This window comes from Xyrauchen texanus, chromosome 26 (assembly GCF_025860055.1).
Source record: "Xyrauchen texanus isolate HMW12.3.18 chromosome 26, RBS_HiC_50CHRs, whole genome shotgun sequence".
Classification (NCBI taxonomy): domain Eukaryota; kingdom Metazoa; phylum Chordata; class Actinopteri; order Cypriniformes; family Catostomidae; genus Xyrauchen; species Xyrauchen texanus.
This window is the reverse complement of record NC_068301.1, coordinates 25836784-25862099: the sequence shown is the minus strand read 5'-3', so window position 1 is coordinate 25862099 and position 25316 is coordinate 25836784. Positions and strand designations below refer to the sequence as shown.

The following is a 25316-nucleotide window of genomic DNA, read 5'->3' as shown; positions in this document are numbered from 1 at the left end:
CTTATGACATCAGTTTTTAAGTGAACATTTTAAAATCAGTGCGGCAACATTTCAGTGCGCTTTGTTCCACTTCCCGCATGTCATGAGCAGTATTTACGCATTTACCCCGCGCCCTTGCGGAGATATTGGCAAATATTGCAGTTACTTTGGGTGGATTAACTGTATAAATGTCAACATGTAAACATCCAATTTAAGTGTAAATAAATGCCTTTTGCGTGATTGACAACTGGAGCGCGAACAGACAGCATTTCTGCGCATGCACAGCAAGGATGTGCGCATGAGGGATGGTGCGAGGCGATCATATGGCTGAGAGACTGGCTGTGTCCAAAATCGTTCACACATTCACTATTTCCTATATAGTGAATGGCAGTTAGTGCACTATATCTCAGCAGTAAGTGAACGAAATGAGTAATTTGGATGCTGACCTATACACCAAGTGTTGGCCCTCTTGGCTGTTGCAGAAACATATGAAATTAAAAATAGATTTGGGCCTTACTTGTTATTCTTATTAAATAATATATTAATACAATAAAACTTCATTCTGTTTGTCATTTTTAATATATACTGTGTGTTAATATAAAGAGTGAACACATTTTATCAAATAAAGAATACATTTTAAAATGTATCTGTATGTTTTGCCTCTCTATATGTTATTATGTTAATCAAGTAATGATTTGTCAAAAAGTTATTTACTACATTCAGCATGAAATAATACATTGGAGGAGTGAAGGTAACAGTAAACTCCCTGCTAGAGGGTGGAGGAGTGGCCGAGGACCAAGCTATGGCATATCAGAGAACCAGCAAGTAAGTGTTTTTTTCTTCTCTCTCTCTCTCTCTCCTCTCTCGCTCTCCCTCTCCCGCTGCCCCATTGGCCATTCCCTCTCTTTTAAATTTTACTTGGGTTTTTAGGGGGTACTGCACTGTTACAGGGAGTACCCCTATGTTTTTAAATATTGTTGTTTCCATCCCCCTGTCCCCTCCCAGATTCAGGAAGGCTGATGATCCCAGGGAAAGGGGGTGTACATCATGCCAGGAGCTCCCCGGCCTAAGAGAATGAGGGAGGAATGTGGCAGGGTGGAGGGCGGGGCCAGGTTGTGATGCTGCACACCCGGCCCCTAATCAGGCTAATCAAGCCTCCGAGAGGGATAAAGGCCGATCGGGGATGGCAGTACGAGAGAGAGAGAGAGAGATTTACGGACAGCTGTCCGACACCTGTGTGTGTTTGTATTTTTGGGTTTGAGTTTTATATTAAACTATTATTAATATTGTCAAGCCAGTTCTCGCCTCCTCCATTCCCTTTAACCCCCTTTACATATGCATACTCTGCTTTTAGAAAGTGGCAGCAGTGCTGTACAGAACTAATGATCTAAATACTTACGACACTAAAAACTGTAACTACACTGAAATAAGAATCCACACAGGACTTTAAAAGCTATGAAATAGCTAAAGTAGGCATTAATAAAACATGATCTTGCTTTGGTTTATATTTCAGCATTATATATAAAGTCACACCTATGATATCACATATGAAGATATGGATTTAACCACTGGAGTCTTATGGATTTATATATAGTGCACAGGTGGGGATTACTAAGCCAAATTAACTTTTAACAACTTGCAGGATATGAATTCTACATAACAATTCAATGTATTACTAGTTAAAATGCACATTTTTGATATTAGTAGTTAAAATTGCACTAGTAAAAACCTAAATTCTTGATATAAAACAAGTACACAGTTACTCACAAAAATACCCATTCTTGATATCAAAAAATGGAACAACTAGTAAAAAACAAATGTACTGATATCTGTAATTGCAGTTAAACTAGTAGAGATTCACAGTTATCTATCGTTCACTCCTGTTTAAAATGCAATAATCGAATTAATATTTTTAGTTGTTGATATCGGGAATGAATATTTACACTAGTAACTAAAACACTGTACATTACTGATATGTGAAATTGTAATTTAAACTAGTAAGACATTAATTATAGATATTTGTAATTGTGTTTTGAAGTGAATGGCAGATCATTTACAATAATTACAGGTTAAAAGAATTAATAATAATTTTTTATATATATATACTGTATATATATATATATATATATATATATATATATATATATATATATATATATATATATATATATATATATATATATTTTACAAGCAGTATGATTACTTTTAAGATGATTTTAAGACAAGCCAACTGCTGTACTGTCTCAGACATTCTGCTCAACTTCTTTAGAGAAAGACATTAGAGCAACATGAAGGTATGTAAACGATGACAGAATTCCTATTTAGGAGTGAACTATCCCTTTAATATTTTAGGAATATAGCTAACGTGTGTGTGTGTGTGTGAGACAGTGTGTGAAAACGGAAAGTGAGTGTGTGTGTGTGTTTGTGTGTGTGTGTGTGTGTGTGTGCGTGTGCTTCTTTCTATGAGAGAATTGTAAAAATATGAGCTTGTTAATTTCAATTGTGGAGCTGTTCTTGTTGTGGTGAAAAGGGAGGGCCCTGCAAAAGCACTGAAGTGGCCAACCAAGAGCGCAAGAACCCGCACTGCTCAATACCAGTGTTCGCTTTGTTCTCTGACTCTCCATATTTTTCCTTTCAAACTGTTTTTACAGATCAACATATTTATTTCTTTATTTACTTAATTTCCCCCTGTTTCTCCCATCCAATATCTATTGCGATTTTCCCTCCTTAATTTGTCATCAGAGGAGGAAGTGTGCCATGGCAAAGATCAAAAACTCAAAGGAAGGGGAGGAGAAAGGGGCCTTGCGAAAGAATAATAATCAGAATGGAGAACGAGAAGAAAGTTTGGCTTTGAAGCGGGTGGACAACAAATATAACAGCGGAGACACTGTGAAGGGCCTACTTCATAGACGTTTCTCTCATGCTCCTCTCTTCTCGCATTCTGATGGAGCCTGTGGAAATGAGATCCAGACCCAAATGAAAGAGGAATTGTTAATGAAAGGAGATGAAGTCAGGGGAGGATGGCAGAATAAAGGGAACTCTTACACCCATTTTGACTCACACACCAAACCATAAGCCTCCCTTGACAGTCAAATACCCCAAGTTCACTCAGCGCTAATTGCTGCCACCATGCCATGTATCTCTAACACCAGCACAGAGAAAAGAGATGTTTGAACAAGCACAGACACTTTAAACTGCTTATACCCAAGGAAAACTCATGAACAGTTACAAACAAACACACATGTGTAGGTACAGTGGCCCCAAAACGTATTTGGACACTTAAGCAACACTTAAAAATTAAAGTCATTGCACTAGATAACAAAATATCAAACCAAGTAATCTGCAAACAAATAATGAACAGCCTCGTGGAATCAGAGCAACAGGCCGTCAGGAAGGAAGACAGGTGGGTTTGGTATTGTGTATTAGAGAGCATGCTGCTGAAGTTCTTGGGTCAGTAAGGCACCATTCCTGACAGCAAACTCCTGCCAGGCACTTGTAATTCAAGTTACCATGGCTACACTCACCCTAGAGCTTCCCACGGTGGTGGGCAGGGGGTGAACACCTCTGTTTGTGGAAGGTTTTGTACGTGTGATAGAACATGTGTGTTTAATTATTTAGCACTGTATAGTGTGAACTGAAATTGTTGTTTTGAAAATGCAGTGTGTCTGACATGAGAGGGCTAGAAAGAGCCAGATATTCTCTGATAAGACACGCAATGGCTAACTCCTCTCTTGACCTCCCTTCATTTCTGTACAGATAGACAGGGGGTATTAGTTCAGGGTCACTATCAGAGATGATTAGAGCTGTTTTACCTCTTAAACAAAGGGCTATATCAACCATAGAGGGTCTATGAATTTTGATGCAAAAACAACATCTTAGACCAGGTGGCATCTGTAAATAAATTATGCTATACGTTTTCTTACACCCTGTCTACACTGGAAGCGAGTGGTGCGTTGTATCATGTCACAGGTAAATCGCTCCCATATAAACCATGAAGGTTTCTACACTGGATAAGTCCATCTCACCGTGTCGAGCCATCAGTAAATACATTTTCTCTTCTATTTCTGACATGCTGCAGAGATACTCCGTTCACTTTATTAACCTGTCCATCTTAAAGGAATATTCCAGGGTTATTAAAAGTTAAGCTCAATCGACAGCATTTGTGGAATAATGTTGAACACCACAAAAAATTATTTAAGTTACTATGAGGCGCTTACATTTGAAGGGAATGGGAAACATTTTTGAAGGGTTTAAAAGCAGAAATGTGAAGATTATCATTTAATTATCATTAAAACGCACATTAAATCTTCTGTTAAAACTTGTGTATTATTTGAGCTGTAAAGTTGTTTAAATTGTTTTTATGGTCTTTTTGGCATTTTAGGTTTTACATTTTAGTGTTTAATAGTAAGCAGTTTTATCACATTTGACACCGCTCATGTTAACACGCATATTGTTTATGTCTAGTTGCTATATTTTTGAAACGGTGAGTAAAGTTTACAGATTGGCCCCATTCACTTCCATTGTAAAGTAAGTGCCTCAGTGTAACCCAGATTTTAGCTTTTTTTTAGCTTTCCAGATGTGTATGACTTACTTATCATCTGATCACAACTGCATTTTTTAGCAGATTGCTACCACTTTGTCTGTGTAACTGAGGAATTGTCAAGTCAAACAGAAGTTAAGTATGGAATGCCACAGGGATCAGTTTTAGGGCCTCTGATTTTCTCCTTGTATATGCTTCCCCTGGGAGATATTATCAGGAATCATGGAATACGTTTTTTTTTTTTTCAACTTTATATTTCTTCGAAACCCAATGAAATTTCACAATTCTCCAAATTAGCAGAGTGTAATAAAAGATTGGATGGCCAGAAATGTCCTTCTAGTCAATTCTGACAAAACAGAGGTACTAATTATTGGACCAAAAACCTTGAAAAATAAGCCACTAAAATATAATTTGACTCTCGATGGATGTACTGTTACGTCGTCTTCAACAGCGAAGAACTTAGGTGTTATATTTGACACCAATTTGTCCTTTGAAAATCAAATTACCTCTGCTTGTAGAACAGTATTCTTCCACCTCAGAAATATTGCTAAATTGTAACACATACTCTCTGTTGCAGATGCTGAAAAACTAATTTATTTGTTCATGACATCAAGACTTGATCATTGTAATGTATTACTGAGAGGATGTCCAGCAAGATCAATAAATAAACTTCAATTGGTTCAAAATGCAGCAGCCAGAGTGTAGCGCAACCACGCTATATTCCATCACGTTCATTCCGATCGCAAAATTCTGGGTGTTTTTTTGTTTTTATCCCCTTTTCACCACTATTTCCCCTATTCCCACTACTTAGTAGGTCCTCGTGGTGGCATAGTTACTCACCTCAATCCGGGTGGCGGAGGACAAGTCTCAGTTGCCTCCACTTCTGAGAAATTCAATCCGCGCATCTTATTACGTGGCTCGTTGTACAAGTCACTGCGGAGACTCAATGCAAGTGGAGGCTCATGCTACTCTCCGCAATCCACACACAAATTACCACTCGCCCCATTGAGAGCGAGAACCACTAATCGCGACCATGAGGAGGTTACCCCAAGTGACTCTACCGGGTCAATTTGGTTGCTTAGGAGACCTGGCTGGAGTCACTCAACACACCCTGGATTCGAACTCGCGACTCCAGGGGTGGTAGTCAGCGTCAATAATCACTGAGCTACCCAGGCCCCCCAAAATTTCTGCCTGTTAATAGTTCCTACAATATCAAAATCACATTTGTCAGGATAAAAGTAATCCATAAGACTCCACTGGTTAAATACATCTTCAGAAGTGATATGATAGGTGTGGGTGAGAAACAGTTCAATATTTAAGTCCTTTTTTACTATCAGTTTCCACTTTCACTTCACATTCTTCTTTTGTTTTTGGTGATTTGCATTCTTCATGCATATCGACACCTACTGAGCATGGATGGGAATTTATGAAAAAAACGAACTTAAATATTGATCTGTTTCTCACCCACACCTATCATATCACTTCTAAAGATGTAGATTTAACCACTGGAGTCTAATGGATTACTTTTATGCTGTGTTTATGTGTTTTGGAGCTTCAAAATGTTGGTACCCATTCACTTGCCTTGAAAGGGGAAGAAAGAATGTCAAACACATCTTAGATGTCATGAGAGTAATTAAATGAAATATGTATTTTTTATTTTTTTTTGGGGTGAACTATCCCTTTAAGTTTAACTTGTTTTGCACCCAGAATATTCCTTTAAATGAAATGATTTTACTCACCAAATATGCATTTGTATGCCATAAATAAGTTATTTTGCCATGAATTGTATTTGTTATATATATTTAAATAAGTAAAATAACTTCTGACAGTTACATTAAAAACAGATTATGGTGTTTCTGGTCTCTGATCTACTAACTTAAATCATCTTTTGTTTCTGACCGTATGTATATGCAGTTAATTTAATAATAACATTATGCCTTAATTATTTAATAATTACTTAAGTACTTAGTACTCACTTAATTCTATAATAACTAATTTTATTTCTTCGTATAAATGGATTTCCCTAAAAAGTAGTATTAAGGTTATTCACCATGTTAACCATTCGTGATCCATATTTGCTAGACAGCCTCAAGCTGTTGCGGAGCGTCAACAAACGCATCTGGTGTTGACGGTGTTAAAACTCACTTTATTTTTTAATCTGAAAATATTTTTAACCTTCTGGTCCAAAGGTAATGTTTAATTAATGAAAGTTATGAAACTCCTCAAAGAGTAACCTTATGGGATGTTCATTACATTTACAATGGACGTTCCTCTATGTATGGCAACCAGAATGTGTCCAAATACTTTGGATTAATTTTGCCTAATTTCATCCTTAAAGCCTACTTATATTCATTAAATGTTTTGCTTGAAAAGTGTTTTTGTTATCTTTCTTTTAAAATAAAAGACACTTTATTTAATATTTTGTTTACTTATTGCAATTACATGTTTACTGTAAGTGTGGCTTAAGTGCTAAATCCTTTTGGAGCTACTGTTTATGATTACTTTTCTGCTAAAAATCAATTAGACTCATTGCCAGGGCACTCAGGGAATCATTCACAACCACCCCAGCTGATTCACAAGCTGCAGACCTGAAAAAAAAGTTATCACTATACTTAGATGCCATGCATCACAATTACCTGACTAAAGGATGCCATTGTCACATTCTCATGTCCACAGACTGAGTATATTACAGCCTATGTGTGCGTGTGGGTCCAAATTCAAAGCAGTATTCCCACAGCTCTCTTCCTATTGTCCTGGGAGAGAGGGAGGGAAACTAATTAAAAAGAGTGGAAAAGAAGAAACAGAGAGAAAGAGAAAGAGAGAGGGAGGGACAGAGGGGGGTAAAGATAGAGCAAGATGAGACAGTGGAGAGAAGAGGCTAATTGAAAGGAGAGAAATGATAGAGACAAGAGAGAAGGGAGGGTTGATGAGGGGGTGGGAGGGTAAAAGAAGGGAGGGAGTATGGGAGGGTAAAGGAAGAGGGAGCCAATGCAGGCAACTTTGCCAAAGTGCCCAAGTTGAGTGAAGACGCTTCTTTCGCTGAAGAGGACAAGAGTAGCCAGGGTGACTGACCAGAATAGGTAGAAAGGGCCAGGAGAGGCAGGAAAAAGGGAAATTGTACATTGTCAGGGTATATAAGTACTGTCTCGTTCTGACTTGAAGGGGTCTGGCAATGTCAAAATACTGGTACACATAACAGCAGAAACAGCAGAGTTCTAATAAAGACTTTCAAGCAGCAAACTTTTTGGTCTGAGGATAGAAGGAGAAATAGAAGAGACAGAAAAGAGAGGGATAGTGAATAATAAAGACAAAGGGAGGGGCGTTTTTGCATTAGAAGGTGCCTGGTTTCCTTACAGTTGCATTTGAAGGGTAGAGGAGGAATCCATCATCTAAGATCATCTCAACGGGACCACGCATCTCCATCACTCTTTATCGATTTGGCAGTCCATTGCAGGGATAAAGGAGGACCCTGTTGCGATGAAGAGACCTCACGATTACAGTTCCCCAGACTCGGACACAGATGAACTGATCGATGTCGGACAGGAGGACAGCTACTGGTGAGGACTTTGTGTGCACTCTAAAAATGAATGACATCTGAACTCACACTCTTTTTGATGTGCTCAGATGAACATGACACGGGCATTGTGTAAACGATAACTGTCGCTTGTTGTATATGCATGATATAATTTCAGATTAAAGGGTGGAGGTCAAAGTGCAGTGGAGACACTAACGATTGAAGCCACATTTTGTGCTTTCGTTCAAAAAATAAAGTGTTGCTTGTTTCTTTTTATAGAACTGTCTGATTTGCAGCTCAAATGTTCCTTTTCAATACAAACTTGTGCAACTTCTATTCTGTATTGTCAAGAAACATATTGCCTCTTAAGACAAATACAGCCTCTACAGGGGCCTTCAGGATTTATGATGCATTGTGCTGGCTTAAATAAAAAAAATTATCTCATGTTGAACGATCACAAATTCCAGTTTTTCATGTTTGCTAGGATAAATAATTTTTCATATGTTGTTTGCTTTTAATTTTCCAGATTTTTTTTATTTTTTATCATAAGTCAGTCCACATTAGAATTCAAACAGGTTGCATTTGTTTTAGCAGAGGTTTAGTTTTCTGAATGTCTACAGATCTTGGTAGAAAACTATTAAATTGCTAATATTTCAACTTTAATATTTGAAATGAAATTTCTGGTTTGTGTCCTCGTTAAGTTGACATGAGATCACCATTTGCACAATATAGTGCAAACCATTACACCACAGCACTGTCACTCACACACTCATCCTGTTTGTGGACAGTGGAGTGACTGAGGAGTTTATGAGAGCAAACACATGTGCCAAAATCACACATAGGGCCACTGTCAGGCAGGACACTTGATGGAGACCCATACTGATCTTATCTGACTTGCTTTTGAGAGGCATATCTTCCTATTTCTGTAGCAGGATGATTACTCATTTTGCATAAAGCTCTGTTTGCTTTTATCCTTCTGTCTGGTTTCATTTTGAGTATTTTTTATTTTTTCCAGTAAAGCTGTGACACAAATCAAGAGCAGACTGGAGCCTGCCGACTGGCCCCTTGAATTGCACCCTAGAATGACCAATCAAACTGTATCTAATTTTATCAGCTCTTGACCAGGATACAAAACTTTATAAATTATCAGAATGTCTATTTTATTTCTTAAGCTACTTCAAGTATTGGAGCAGATTCTTCTCCTCTGACCAAAACTAATGTTTTCAAATGAAGTTTCTCAATGCTAAAATTATGCAATATGAAAAATAATAGTTGTGTGTGTAACACAGAATAAAAGCAATGCCATTCTGCTGGCAGAGTGCAGAGTACCCATGCAAACCAGATCCACATTCAAGGATAAAACTAAGTATTAATGCACTCAACGTGCACACAAAACCCACTATTTCAGCATGGCCTGCGGATATGTAATCATCGTGTCTTCTGAGCTTTAGAAAATGCTTTAGTAGGATTCACAAATCATAACATATCAGCCATCTGACAATAATGTCCAGAAATGCGTTAAACCAAAATAATCTTGTTTTTTGTTGACCCAGGCGCTCCTGTGTCTAGCTATTCTCCAAGACAAATTAGATTGGGTTTGATGATGGGCAACTGCGTTTCTGCATTGTATTAAGTACAGTAATGACAACAATATGCATTGACATCAAAGCTTTAATGTGTCCCCTTCCTTACTCTCTCTCTCTCTCGCTCTCTCTCTCTCTCTCTCTCTCTCTTTCAGCCCTGTAACTGGGTCCATGTCTCCAGGCAGTACCTCACAGATCCTGGCTCGCAAAAAGAGAAGAGGAGTGAGTTTACGTCAATCTCTCTCTTTTTTCCACTCTTTCATAGTTTCCCTGCTGCTTGTTCAAAAACAGACATAGCAGTATATAATTCCTATACACTACCAGTCAAATGATTGGACACACCAACTAATTCTTTATTATTAGCATTTTCCATAGTTTAGAATAGTTGTATTTAAAGGAGTATTCCAGGATTAATACAACCTCAATCGAAAGAATTTGTGACATAATGTTGATTACCATAAAAATTCATTCAGACTCGTCCCTCGTTTTCTTTTCTTTTTTTAAGAAAACAATCGAGGTTACAGTGAAGTACTTACAATGGATGTGAATGGGGGCAATTTTTGGAGGATTTAAAAGCAGAAATGTGAAGTTTATAATTTTATAAAAGCACTTACATTAATTCTTATTTTATATCTGGTGTATTATTTAAGCTGTAAAGTTGTTTAAGGCATTGTTCACCAGGATTTCAGGGTTTATGGTGTTACAATGTAATGGCAACAAAAGTGTTAAATTTTGTTATTACTTTAATAAAAGTTTAGTAAGTGATTTTATCACTCCAATATCATTTTAAAAAACGTTTTTCTTTCAACATCTTGCGACTAAACTTTTGAAACAGTGAGTATTCGATCGTTTACAAATTGGGTCCATTTACTTCCATTGTAAGTGCCTCACTGTAACCCAGATTTTTGCTTTTGTTTTTTTAAATAAAAGGAGGGACAAGTCAAAATAATTTTTTGTGTTAATCAACATTGTGCCACAAATGCTGTTGATTGAGATTAATTTGTATTGAACCTGAAATATTCCTTTATAGTCATCAAAACTATTAAATAAATGGAAGTATGATTAATTATAATTATGTTAACCAAAAAAAAAAAAGAAAAAAGAAAAACAATACTGTAAAATCATAACTTGAATCTTATATTGTATTAATCTACATTCATGATTCAGCTGAGATACATTTTAAACAGTATTATACTTTTTAACAGTAAGGATTTCCCATGTATGTTGGGCACTTGCTAGCTTGTTTCACTGCACTATTCAGTCTAATTCAATAAATAAACTTTTAGATAAATTGTTTTACTGTAATTTAAATCTTAGTTTTGTGATGAAATCCATACATAGACAAACTTTATATTTGTCTGCATTTAAGCATAAGCCTTCAGATCAAAAGATTTGTAAGATCATGAGAAACATAAATTCAGTCAAGTGTGTCCAAACTTTTGACTGGTTGTGAATGATTGTGGTAAAGAAAAGGGTCTGGACAGACTTATTTGCAAGACTCTTCTATTTTCTTATTCTCAAAACTGCGAAATTACTCTCTATGGCAAAATTAGTTTTTAAAGGCTAAGTCCTCTTGTCTGACTTTCATTTGTGTTTTCCTATTTGAATTTATTTTTTCCAAAATCTGATTTTAAGAATACTGTGACTAGGCCTCGGCCACAGAAATAATCCAGTTAGCGAATGCTTTCCATTTAATATCTTGTTCTTTGCTCTTTGAATTTATTCCACTGGATTCCACAGATAATTGAGAAGAGACGCAGGGACAGAATCAACCACAGTCTGTCAGAGCTGAGGAGACTTGTACCCAGTGCCTTTGAGAAACAGGCAAGACAATTAGACTGAATGCCACAGGTTTTGTTAGATGCTTTAAATTCTCAAAACAGCTGACAAAGTTCAATAAAAGCCTGTACTTTCTCCCTTTCTGCTCAGGGCTCATCTAAACTGGAAAAGGCTGAGATTCTTCAAATGACAGTTGATCATCTGAAACTTTTGCATGCCATGGGTGGCAAAGGTGAGAGAAAAATTAAGCAAGAAAGTGTCTCTAGCAACATATCTTTTATTACAGTATACAATTCAGGGTTAATACAAAAGGAATGATAAAATCCCATACATTGAAGTTGGTACCTCAGCCACATCTAAAGACTAGAACATCATAGTGACTTGGAGGTGGGCACTTTTGAATTGGGTCTTTTAGCAACCACATAAAACAAAACATGATGAAAAACACCTTAGAAGCCACATAGCGACACACTGGCAACCCCTCATGACACCTTAACATCAATATATATATCTAACGACTAGAATCCATAGTGACTTGGAGGTGGGCCAATTAGCAACTACTCAGAACACTTTAGAAACCACGTAGCAATGCCATAGCAACAATCTAGGACTCCCTAGCATCCAAGTGCCATGTTTGCAATGTATGCAGCACACATAGGGGGGTGGCAAATCAACCATAAGGGGAGCGGGGCTGTTAGATGGTGTAACGTCAAAGGGGTGCCAACGTTGATTTAGCAAAAACTACCATAAATGTATAGTTGTGCCCCCATTACTATCAATCTGCTACTACGATCAGCTACTGCTGTAGAAGTTGCTAGAATAATGGCAGTCACAAATGTAAGAGTTTGATTGGTTTTCTTTCTCCAAGGCTACTTTGATGCTCGTGCTCTGGCGGTGGATTACAGGACATTGGGTTTTAGAGAATGTGTGGGTGAGGTGGTGAGATACCTCAGCTCTCTGGAGGGGGTTGAATCCTCAGACCCCATTAGCGTTCGCCTCGTGTCCCACCTCAGCCACTGCGCAAGTGAGTTGGACCCTCTTCTCCAGAGCCCCGCCGCTATGTCTTTTCCTCCCTGGCCTTGGCCATCTTTACCTCCAGCCTCCTCTGCCCCCTTTCACCCAACCTCTTGCCAGGATCTGGCCCCCCATACCACCACTGCCCTGGTGGGCTACCCTTCACCAGCCCTACGAGTGGGGTCTCTGAACACCCAGGGGGCAATCTTGAGTCCAGGGCTGACCCCAGTGCGTCGAGTGCCACATATCCCCAGCCATCCTCATAGATTTCAACAGCATTCACCAGATGGACCCACAATCCCCTCACGTCTCCATTCTGTTCCACCACCCTCATCATCTTCCTCTTCCTCCTCCTCTTCAGCTGCCCATCCCCAGGTTTCCTTCAGACCCTTTGCCCCTCTGGGATCTCCAGCCTCAGCTCGCAGGGGTTTGGGTACCTCCAGTAAGTCCGCACAGGCCTGGGGCACAGAAATAGGGGCATTCTGATGTCTCTTAATGGAACAGCTTGGAGTTTATCACAGACCATAAGGAAAAATGCACCTCTTGATAAATTGGACCTACTTTTGACTATTACAACCTCTGTTAAAAATAAGACCTACTCATGACTATTATCACACGTGTTTAAAAGAAACTACAAAGCATTGGACATTAGGAAACAAAGTGCTGTGCTGTAAACTTCAAATTAAATTGTTTATTCAGTTCCATCTACAATTCTCCTGGATGAGATTAAAGCTGAAGTGTGTAATTTCTGTGTCACTAGCATCACTACATAGAGCTGCAAAAATAATGATTCCAAAAAGGTTTACCAAACTGTCAAACTGATAGACTCACCACAACACTCACGCTTTTGGTTGAGCAAATTGTCACGTTTCCACTATCAGGCCAAATGAGGGCATGCTACAGGCCAGTTGCTTTCCCACTGTTACTTCAGGGGCTTTATCGTGCCTTCAGGGTCTTTATCGTGCCTCCTGGGGGCAACAGCCAAGAGACCTGGCCTGCCAATTACCCTTGGGCCAAAGAAGGCCAACTGGGGATTGAAGCGGTGTCATTATCAAAGGCAGAGTATAGCTGAGCCAGGTCAGAGGTTTCGGCACATACTCATTTCCAAATCTTCAATATCTAGTTACCAGCTTACCTCAATAGATCAATGGAGAATTGTCAGTACTGGTACAGATTTGGAAAAAAATAAAAAATATTGTGGTCACAGTATAAATCTGTGTTCATTTCAAGGGCTTGCTAGTTTCCAGAGTCTGATACCTCAGCTTGAGTTTCCTTCTTGTTTGTGAAATGGGTTGGGTGTGTGTGAGGTTGACACCAGGGTGAAGTATTGAGGGTGGGTTTTATGGCATTGCTGCAGGGCTATTTGTGCGATGGTAGGAATTTAGATTGATTTTGGTCTCATGGCTCGAGGTACGATGCCATTGGCCCTGGCACGATAGCGGAAAAACGGCTAATGTTGCAGTGTCTTGCTGGCCAGATGCTCAAATAAACAGAACAATTTTGTTTAAAAGTACCACAGTGTTTTTACTTTTTGGGGAAATCAGTCTTCGTATTAAGCTGGGACAGGCAAAAGTAGTTCATCATTGAACAAATTACACACTTTAGCTTTAAGGTACATCTCAAAGCGATTTCAATGCTTTGACGTCCAAATACTGGAACTTTCTAGAACTCTCATCTTTTATCTTATGTTAGTTTATTTGATTACACAGTCCTTATATGTTAAATTCACATGGATTGTGACAGACATAATAGATCATACATTTCACATGGGAATTCTTGAGAAGATTACATAACGAGAAATGTGCCTTATCAAAACTGTTTTTCTCTTGTGCTATAATTAAAAGAGTTCACTAATGTATGCAAGTATTTCAGGCTTCCAGTAGATGGCACCATCTAGAGAACAATGTTTGTGTCATACACATTATGTTGTGAGTATCATCTCTCTTTTCCTGGCTTGCATAGTCAATAGAAAAGGAATTGCAATGTAAATTTTATATTATATATATATAAAAAAAGAAAACAGAGAACTTCTTAACAAGTACACAAATGGCTTCTTTTCTGAAAGACTCCACTGGGTGCCATAAGAGCAAGGTGCCATTTAGAATGCGTTTTCTTTAGCTGTCTCTAGAGGGGGTGATGGGAACACTGCGGTACAGTGGCCACTCAGTGAAAACATGGTGGCTACTGGCCCTGTTCCTGCAACAGCAAGAGGAAACCAGATGCACTGTGTGCCTTTTCGTTGCTTCTGCCAACCACTCTACAACTAAAAGCTGTAATTAGAGTGAAACCTTACTAACCCTTGCTATTCAAAACACACAGGAAATAAACTGGAAACATACGCACACATATCCTTACACTCATACATTACAGAAACAGAAAATAAAGTGTAAGTACAGGTACATCCAGGTACTGTACAACAACAAGAGATACAATTTTAGTTACACTCACCACAACAGAGGGCATCCATTATGGGACAATTTACACTTTGTCATTTGTCTTGATTGATCAGAAAGCTCTACGATTGGGCATGCACAATCCATTTACACCTGGCCACATAGATGTGTCTCTCTAAAATATAAATCTGAACTGTATCCTGCACTACATGCAAATCTAACAGTTTACTTCCATTATGTTGCTAATGTCAAGCAGCAAAATCTTGCTGTACATGATGTGGTTCATAAAAATTAAAAACAGGAGGTGGCTAAAATGGCTAAAGTTGCTTTGTTGATGACTGTACAAAAGACAATATTTCCAAAACTTCAGTATATCCTCAGTTTGGGAGAAGTTAACATTTGTGGCCAGAAAAACCAGATGCATTTACACTTGGTCTAAACACGTCTTGTATGCATCTCTAACCACAAATGTCTCAAATGTGTCTTGCAGGACATTTACACAATCTTCTCATGTTCATATAGCTATCCAATCAATAAAAAGTTAAACGCATGAATTGACTAAGTCTAAATACCCCCTATGTCTTATGGACACTCTTGAAACGCAGGAGCAGCTTTCCGACAACACAATAGTAGATATGGTATGCATCATTACCAAGACAGTCTCAAACAATGATTGGTGTTGACCATAAAAACTGAATAATGATGTGTTTTACCACCAAAAGAGCAATTAAAACTAAACAAATCAAAACATCAAAGCATTATGCGATGGAGATGTGATTTGGGAGTAATGGTTTTGAAGGCATGCAAGACTGTGTTTGGTTATTTAGTTGTTGTTTGTTTGGTTGTGTGTTTTCCTCAATTTATACTTTAAAATGGGCATGGAATGTGTGTATGTGTGTTGTAGACTGTGGTGGGACTCTGTGTCTGTGAGGGTTGTGGCACAACGAGGACGCATGGGGCCAATTCTCATGAGAGTGTCACGTTGGATGTGTGTGATTGTGTGTGGACAGACTTGTGTCTGAGTATGGTGCGTGTTTATGTTGGTGAAAATGGAGAGTTCAAAGAGTGTGTGTGTGCATGTGTGCGTGTGTGTGTGTGTCTAGTCTTCCTTTCTTTGGGCACCAGCAGATTCAGTGCTTTAACCACAGCTTCCAGTATGGGCCACCACAATCACATGAGTCCAGCTTTCCCACGGGGAGGGGCCAAAAAGAGAAGGGCAGGAAAAAGAAGGAATATGGAGGAGAAAGGGGAAACCCAGACAAAAGAAAAGGAAAGGTACTGTTGACATTTTCCTATCAACAAGAAAATTAAAAACTCTGTATCAATATGAATATTAGGGCTAGTTGTCACTCTAGGACATGGAGGGTTAAATTTTAGGCAATTACACAAATTAGTTTTTTCTCTATCAGTGGATTGCATGTTGGTTTTCTTAAATTTGAATATGTAAATGTTCCAAAAAATAAGGAAGGAAGCAGGAAGTGGGGTGGCAGTCCAGGTAAGTCAACCTTTAATGGATTTTGGAGTTTCACAAAAACAGCTTTTCAGCTCTACAAACTTCATAAACTAACAGTTTCCAGTAGGCACACACACAACGTCACTGGTCTTTCTCTCTCTCCCTCTCTGGCATTCCAGGCGGCCTTTTCAAGCCCATCTCTGCCATCACTGTTATGAGACACAGGTGTTACGTATCAATAATCACCAGGTGATGGCCCTTACCGCTTCCTCTCTCCCCAATGACAGACACATGACCACGTCCTGCTCCACATACCCCACCTCCCGGCTTAGGCCTGCCAGTTATTAATGTATATAATAATATCATCCAAGTAGGCAGCGGCATATGCAGCATGTGGCTGGAGGATCTTATCCATCAGGCGCTGGAATGTGGTGGGAGCTCCGAACAAACCGAACAGAAGAGTGATGAATTGGTGTAATCCAAACAATGTGGAAAAGGCAGTTTTCTCTTGGGATAATGGAGTTAAGATAATCTGCCAAAATCCCATAGTTAAATCTAGTGTCTAATAAAATTGAGCCACACCCAACCGATCGAGCAGTTAGTCAATTCGGGGCATTGGATTTGCGTCAAATTTAGACACCATGTTGACTTACCGGTAATATATTGAGAACCAGACTGACCCGTCACTCATATACAAGATACAAGAACAACCTGGCAGGCTCAATCGTTGTGAGATTATTCTATTACTCCAATTTCGAGCATTGTCTCTAATTTGTCCCTATCACTATTTTCTTATGTTCGGGCTTGCGGTATGGCCGACTACACACTACCAATCCCGGTGGGGTCTCGATATGGTGTTGTATGAGGTTAGTATGACCAGGAAGAGGAGTGAAGACTCAGACCACCTCTCTCCATAATTTAAGGAGGTTGAGGTGGTAAATTAAATATGCTCCGCCTCTATCCATTCGTTTACCCTCATAATCGAGATCCCCAACTCGCCGTGTAACCTCAAAGGGTCCTTGCAACTTGGCGAGTAATTTTGATCTCGATGAAGGGAGTAATACAAATACATTGTCTCCCGGTGTAAATAAATGAGCCGGCTTTGGGTCTCTTGAGCTTGAAGCTAATTTTGTTGTGACAACTGACCGAGAGTGTGTAGCTTTGCTCGAAGATCAAGGATATATTGAAGTTAATTTTTGCCTCCCATATGACATCATGTACCCCGCTGGGCCGACGTCCATACAGGAGCTCGGAGGGGGAAAACCCTGTGGAGGATTGCAGGACCTCCCTGACTGCAAATAATAGGGATTCCAGCCATTTGTCCCAATTTCTAGTGTCCTCATGGACGAACTTGCTAGTCATATTTTTCAGGGTTCGATTAAATCGTTCCATCAGCCCGTCAGTTTGCGGGTGATAAATGCTGGTGCGAATTGATTTAATCTCCATCAATTCATAAAGTTTGTATAGTGTACATGACATAAACGCTGTGCCTTTTCTTTCAGAATCCCCAACCGGGAGATCATTTTGAAGAGTGCAATGTTCTTTCTTGTCCCAAGTAATCGCAATAGGATAATGGTGAGCCACCTGGAAAAGTGTTTCCTCGGGACTAATAACTGGGTTGTGTTTTCGTGGGTCTGAGTGTCCTGGGTCACTCGATACGACCGGTCCCTAATAATTGAAAAATACAGATATGTGAGGGCCACATCAGGCTGGAGCTGCTGGCCAGTGATTACTCTCACTTGGTCAAAGGCATGCCTAAGGATTTTGTCAAGTGACTGCTTTTGCAGGAAGTTTTGTAGTGAATTCCCTAAGGGCGGGAATGCCAGAGGATTCCTCTACTGCGTCATTCTGATGCTGAACAGACGTGGGTGGCCCCGGCTCCCGTAACTGTCTGCTAAATATGACCTAAACATGCTAATGCAACTCCACAAATGCCAGCATAATTCTCTAGCTTATTCAAGAGAATGTCGTGGTCTATCGTGTCGAATGCAGCACTAAGATCTAAAAGCACTAGAAGAGAAATGCAGCCGCGATCAGATGATAAGAGCAAGTCCTTTGTAATTCTGATAAGCGCATAGTAGAGCATGCATAGTGATTCGCCTCAATCCGGATGGAGGAGGACAAATCCTAGCTGTCTCCATATCTGAGACCGTCAGCCCACGCATCTTATCACATGGCTTATTAAGCGTGTATAACCACATTATAGCGACTACCATGTGAATTTATCCTCCCTAGCAACCAGGCCAATTTGGTTGCTTAGGAAACCTGGCTGGAGTCATTCAGCATGCCCTTGTATTTGAACTAGAGATCTAGCAAAATCCATTGGTGGTTGCCAGCATCTTTATCACTGAGCAACCCAGGACCCCTTTACACACAACGCTTTTAATAATCTTCTGAGGCCTCCACCGTGGCCTCCACTCTATGCTTTATTCTCCGAAATCGAATAACGGTAATCCTCGGCCTGAGATTGGAGGAGCTCCTGGAAGTGTTGCTCCTGGCTGAGTAGGGCTTGATGATGGGTCTCCTGGATGCTAGCCAGGGCACGGATGACTTTGCTCAATGGTGAAGTGTCCATGGCAGCCAGTCGGCACCAATGTAAAGGTTCCAACAAAAAGGAAGGAACTGGAAGCGGGGTGGCAGTCCAGATAACTAAATCTTTAACAGTCTTTTGCTTTTTAGCTCTACAAACTTCATACTATCTTTTCAGCTTCACAAATAACGTATGGTCACAATTTCCAGTAGTCACACACACAACGTCACTGGCCTGTCTCTCTGTCCCTCTCTGGCGTTCCCGGCAACCTTTTCAAGCCCATTTCCGCTGTCAATGTAATGAAACACAGGTGTTACGTATCAATAATTCCCAGGTGATGGCTCTTTCCACTTCCTCTGACCATATCCCACTCCACAGAATAATTTCATGAATTCTATCCTTCAAACATTTCTATATCATTATATTTTTGTAATAGTTGTTGGGTAAACAAGTGAACACAACTGATGCACCAAGATCCAGCAGATGGAAATGACTTCAATAAATCTGATTATTTGTAGAATATATAACAACTTTAATTCGTATGAAGTAATAAATGAATTAAAATGAAATAATGAATACCGAATTCATGTGATAATACAGAAAATATATGTTAAGTAGATATATCCTCTGGGCCCTACGCTTGGTGAGCACGGCTGTCGTTTTCACGACCACTGGGCACCGTTTCTTTGGTTTGGCACCCTGGGCGTGGGTCCCCTGCACCTGCGCGCCCAGCTGTGGCACAAATCCATCACCGATGTAGTTGCCTCCACAGGGTACGAGGACGAGAATCTTCCACTCCCATCCCAGGCTGTTCCAGGAGTGGTCATAAGGAGCCAGGTAAGTGCTTCGATGTCCCTGGACTCAGCAAGTGGCACCTCAGGCTCTACCCTGTCGCGAGGCCCCGTGCACCAGTACGTCCGACACGATCATTCCCTTGGTCCCTCTCACGCGGAGCTTCACCTCTCGGGTTGATGCATATGAGACCGCTTCAGCACTGGCTTCGGGTCCGAGTTGCGAGATTAACATGGTGCCACGGCACATACCGCATCACGCAGGACTGTTGCCGCCTTTTGGTATTACTTGCCCTGCAGAGGCTTTTGCCATTGATCCGGGCAAGCATGTGTTTGTCTGGATGGACAACACATGTCGTTACTCACCCACCGTCTCCTCCTCTGGAGTCAGCAGTGACTCAAGTAATTGCGAGCCACTCACATCCCAGGCCACCTAAACAGCACAGCGGACGCGCTGTCGTGGCAGGTGGTACTCAGAGGAGAGTGGAGACTCCACCCTCAGGTGGTCCAGCTGATCTAGAGTCAATTTGGTCAAGCACAGCTAAAACTGTTTGCTTTCCAGGAATCCTCCCACTGCCCGCTCTAGTATACTCTGACCAAGGCTCCCCTCGGCACAGATGTGTTGGCATACAGCTGGCCCCTGGAGCTACGCAAATATACGTTCCCTCCTTGAGCCTACATGCACAGACGTTGTGCAAGGCCAGGAAGGACAAGGAGCAGGTCATCCTTGTGGCCACAAGTACTTGGTTTTCGGACCTCATGCTCCTCGTGACAAATTTGGCCTCCCTGGCAAATTCTCCTGAGTAAGGACCTTCTTTCTCAAGGACGGGGCACCATCTGGCACCCACGACCAGACCTCTAGAACCTCCACGTCTGGGCCTTGAAATGCATCTGTTCGCTAAGTGGTGTTCTTCATGACACAAAGACCCCCAGAGATGCGCTGTTGGATCAGTGCTTTCCTTCCTGAAGGAGATGTTGGAGGGGCGGCTGTCCCCCTCTGGGTGGGGTGTGGTTTCCACTGTGTTCTCCTCTTTGTAGGGACACCCCCCGATGTGGACCTTATTGGGGAGAACAAAAGAGAGAAGGCCGTGGCTGGGTCAGCTGGCCCTTAATTTTTGAGCAGTCAATTTGTCCCTGAGGTGCAGAGGACCGTTTTGACACCTACCAGTGCATTGGGGTAGTTACGTGACAGCCTGGTGTACTGGTCACGAGGCACGCAGAGCTCTGCCCATCTTGCACCGCCAGTCCATGTAACACAGTTCAGTAGTTGTCATCGACACGACGTCGAGTGAGTGACAGAAGGGGAACGTCTCGGTTACTAACGTAACCTCCGTTACCTGATGGAGGGAACGAGACGTTGTGTCCCTCCTACCTCAACTCTGAACTACCCGCTGAAATGGCAGGGACCTTGTCTCGGCTCCTCAGTGTGAAACCTGAATGAGTGGCAGCATTTTTCCTCCTTTTATACCTGTATGTCCGGGGGAGTTACATTAGTAACCGAGATGTTTTATCAGACTCACGTTTCTACGCAAAGCCATTTCTAACTGAAAATGTTGACTATCGAGACAAAATTGAATATGCTACGTATTAGGGATATTTAAACTAATATGACAGATGAAATAGACCATGATGTCAATTTTACAACTCAGTCCATTACATATTTGTAGTGCAACCTCAAACGAACAACAAGCCAGCCCAAGGGGAGTTTGTCATAAATAATACTTTATCATAAAAATATATTTCTAATAGTATCTAATATTTTCTATTTTTATATTGTGTTTAATTTTATGGGCATTATTAAAATGTTTTAATATTACATTGTAATATAATTACATTTGAATACACATTAAATGTCTAATACATTACATGTATTTCACACAATTTTAGATAAAACTAAACTAAATTGAATGGACAAATTGAAAATGAAGTAGAAAAAAGCTTTCACTTTCTTTAGTCTATAAATAATTGGAAAAACTTAACAAAATACAATTTGTGTTGTTGAAGGACAGTTTTGTCTTCCTACACCTAAAGCAATATTGATGTAGAGTTTACGGTTACAATTTCGATTGAGATTCATGAACAGATTAATTTGGACTTGGACTGTTATGGCTCGGTTTTTTTTATAGTTTAAAGACTCTGACTTGACTCGGCCTCGACTAAGATGGACTCGATCCCAACAAACCCACAAACACAAGAGGAAAGGAAGCACAATATATACAGGCAGAACACATGAGGAACAGATGAAGACAATCAACATAACGAGGACTAGAGGTGAGGCCAGAGGGAACAAGGGGGCAGAGATGGGAGAGCACATGGCAAAAATAAACATTTAACTCAGCCAGGTGCTCATACACATACAAACTCACACAGACAAAAAACAGACAAAAACAAAAGGGCAGACAGAGCGGAATCATGGCACTACTGTGCAATTTGATTACACTTAAACAATCATATAAATGTATTTGGTTATGTAATACAAACATTCAAATATATCACCTTACAAGTCATGTGCTATAGTAACAATGTTTTGATATAATAAGGCAGCCTTACATGAGAAAAAGGGTGAAAAGTAGGTGTCCATGAACTGATAATCTGCTGTTTTACTCGTGATTTGTATGAAAGTAAATAAAAGCTAGCCATTGTTGTTGTAGTAACCTCTAATGTTCATTTCACCAATAACATTTTCAGCAATTTTATATTAATATTTATATCTCTGAGTCCAGGTCTGAGCTTATTTTCACTCCATTTTTCAAAATCATGTTCCTTTATGCATATAAATACATGTAATATAATATTTCAAATGTTGTTCTTTTAAACTCGATCACAAAAATAAAAAAAAACTGTTTTTAAGTTAAATAATACCAAGTTATAGAATACCAAGTTGTTTTTGTTTTGTTTTTTAATCAAATTGTTTATTGTGTTTCCAGGAGTGTTGGTTATTCATGTTTTTGAGGAGTTACAGACATTACATCAGAAATTAGCATAATTAATTCTGATTCAAAATAATGGCAACCATGTTACAATAAAATTTTGCATTATAAATTTGAATCTATATACTGATTACCATTGTCCAGTGGCACTTTTGTTTTGGAGAACCTAATAACTATTTCAGTATTAAAGTAGTTTTAGGGGCTTTGGTGGAATAATTGTTGACATTTACCTAATGGACAGTTGGTGGTATGAAGTAAGAACATAAGTGTAGAATTGACAGCCTGGATCTGCCTCACAGTGTGCTTGACAATAATCAAGATTAATTTGATGCGGGCACCAGAACCATAAAAGTCAACAACCTCATATTTTGAAGTTGCCCAATCTATGGAGAAAAACAACAACATATAAGAAAGCACAGGCCTTTATCACAAAGTGAGTTGAACAAACTCAGGGTCACAGCGTAGGTTTCAGATTGACAACCAAATAAATACAACACCAGGTCATGGGTGGAATTTGTTAATGCTAAACTAACAATTAATCTATATTACCTACTATTTTATAGTAGCCCTGTTTATGACCAGAGTTTAAATAAGAGTGGAAAATAATACACGTCTGAGAGCCCCCTTGTGAACAGCTTCTGAACATCACCCTATGTACCACTTGGAAGAAAACACCAAGCCATTTAAATAATTTAACATTTGGCTCAAGTGCAAATAAAGACACAAGGTTCCCTTTGCCAAACATCTACATCTCTTGAATAAATAATCATCCAGAAAAGGCAGTGGATTTTGTCAATCAATACAATTATTTCCCTTATGCAAATGTCTCGCCATTTGAGGGCTCGGCAGTCCAGAAAACACTTCTTAATTTATGACTAACTTCTCCTCACTGAACTGTTGTTTATGCTTCAGGAAGCAACACATTTGATATCTGCGAGAAATGCACATTTAGTCACACATAAGAGGTTTGGATCTTGTGATTTGAAAGTCCACATTTACAGAGTACCTTCTTTTTTAGGCCCTATATCTTTAAAAGTGGCTTTGCTTGAAAATTCAGACATAAGACCATAAAGTTTTATAAAAAAAAATAATTATCATTTGTTGCTGCCACAGAGAAATTAAATAAATAAAAAGAGAAAACTATTCTAAACTGTCCAAAGGTGCCATAAAGTAGGAATTAAACTATTTAGCATTGCAATGTATGTTCTTTCTAATGGCAGATGTGGATGGAGGTTACATTGCAGTGTCACAAATGTGTAAAATTGACAGCATGATTTATTAGTGCACACTGTTATCCCTGATGTTGTTTTAACCCAAATAAATGTTGTACAATAAACAGAAACTAACATATTACCTCAATTACGTAAGTGTTTTGAGTGGGTGGATCATTTTAATGATTTCTCTCCATCTACTGGAATTTTTCAGTTCAGTTAATTTATCTGAGCTTGTTTTAGTCCATTTTCATTGAATCTATTTACTTAAGTTGATTTAACAAGCATATTTGCCAAATCAACTCAAAAACACATGTTGAATCAACTAAAATCAATATCAGTTAATCCGCATCATTGATCGCAAAATCTTTGATACCGACAAATCTAATTTACATTGAATCTAAACACGTTACAAAAACATATCCCCCTAAATGTTGTCCCAACTATCTAGGGTGTTTAAAATATAAGTTAAATACATTTTATGTTTGTTTTTTGAACAAAACAGGTCAATTCTATAAACTTTCTATTGCTTCACATGTTGTCTCAACACGACTTCTTTAGTAACTTTTATTTTCACTCACATTAGACACGTTTTTTAAGAAATATGACATTTCGTTTAATTGTTATGCGGACAATACTCAAATCTATCTTCTGCAAAACAAAACACAAATTGCTTAGACACTTTTCTAAACTGTCTATCTGATGTAAAGGCCTGGATGTCCTTAAACTTTCTAAATTTAAATGAAAGTAAGACTGAGGTGATAATATATATTGGGCTTTTTTTTTATCTAATTAATTACACAGTGTCACGATAAATTAATTGCGATTAATCACATATACAAATATTTGCTGAGAAAGCCCCTCATATAACAATAATTCAATATATAATGATTATACATATTTATATCAATATATAAATATACATAGTTATCTCTAAATATTTAAAAATTATATATATATATATATATATATATAAAGATTCAGATAATTAAAATGCATTCAATTCTTAATCATTGATAAGACAATACAAAAAGTGGCTTTAGAATACAATGTATTATTTACTACCATATTATTGATCATAAGTCAATCATTGGCATACAGTTCACAGCAATCCATTTCACAAGTGAATTTGTCAATCAGTTGGAGATTTATGAGGGCTTGTTTAAAGACCCGTCAATTTACACCTGCGTCAGACATTTAAAAAAAATGTTTTATTAATGCTTACAAAGCTTTTACATCTAGAGCCAAGAGGAACAACAACAAAAAGGAAAATAAATAAATAAACAGTTTAATAAAAATATCAAATTGTTTACATATTTCAATACACTTTACAGCTTTCTTGTTACTCAAATTGGAAATTGTTCTTAGGTATTGATGAACCTCTGAATTAAAAATGAAAACTAATGGTTTATAACCACCATACTTACATTTATGAATACTAAACTTTGCCAACAAAAGTAGAACATTAATCAAATAATATTCCTTATGAAGTGACATGTCATAGCTAAAAAAAAAATTTTCAAAACAAAGTTGAAAGCTGGGAATAATATGATCTCTAACAGTCTTGCAGAAATCAGACCAAAAACAAGTCGAGAAGGG

The 25316-nt window shown here is 38.9% G+C and overlaps 1 protein-coding gene across 1 annotated transcript; it reads left to right on the top strand.

Annotated features, from left to right (window-relative positions):
• The first annotated feature begins 7531 nt into the window (after positions 1-7531).
• On the top strand, positions 7532-15263 carry LOC127620087 (hairy/enhancer-of-split related with YRPW motif-like protein). The gene is made up of 5 exons (XM_052093185.1): positions 7532-8076; positions 9772-9838; positions 11357-11440; positions 11546-11627; positions 12264-15263. The coding sequence occupies exons 1-5, from the start codon at positions 7997-7999 to the stop codon at positions 12893-12895; spliced, it is 945 nt and encodes a 314-aa protein (XP_051949145.1). The 5' UTR covers positions 7532-7996; the 3' UTR covers positions 12896-15263.
• Positions 15264-25316: the final 10053 nt, after the last annotated feature.

Bases quoted from the DNA above. Each gene is read 5' to 3' on its own strand.
- LOC127620087 (XM_052093185.1), top strand. From the start codon at position 7,997: ATGAAGAGACCTCACGATTACAGTTCCCCAGACTCGGACACAGATGAA. The intron at 8,077-9,771 runs GTGAGGACTTTG...TCTCTCTTTCAG, and splicing joins GGACAGGAGGACAGCTACTG to CCCTGTAACTGGGTCCATGT. The intron at 11,441-11,545 runs GCAAGACAATTA...CTTTCTGCTCAG, and splicing joins CCAGTGCCTTTGAGAAACAG to GGCTCATCTAAACTGGAAAA.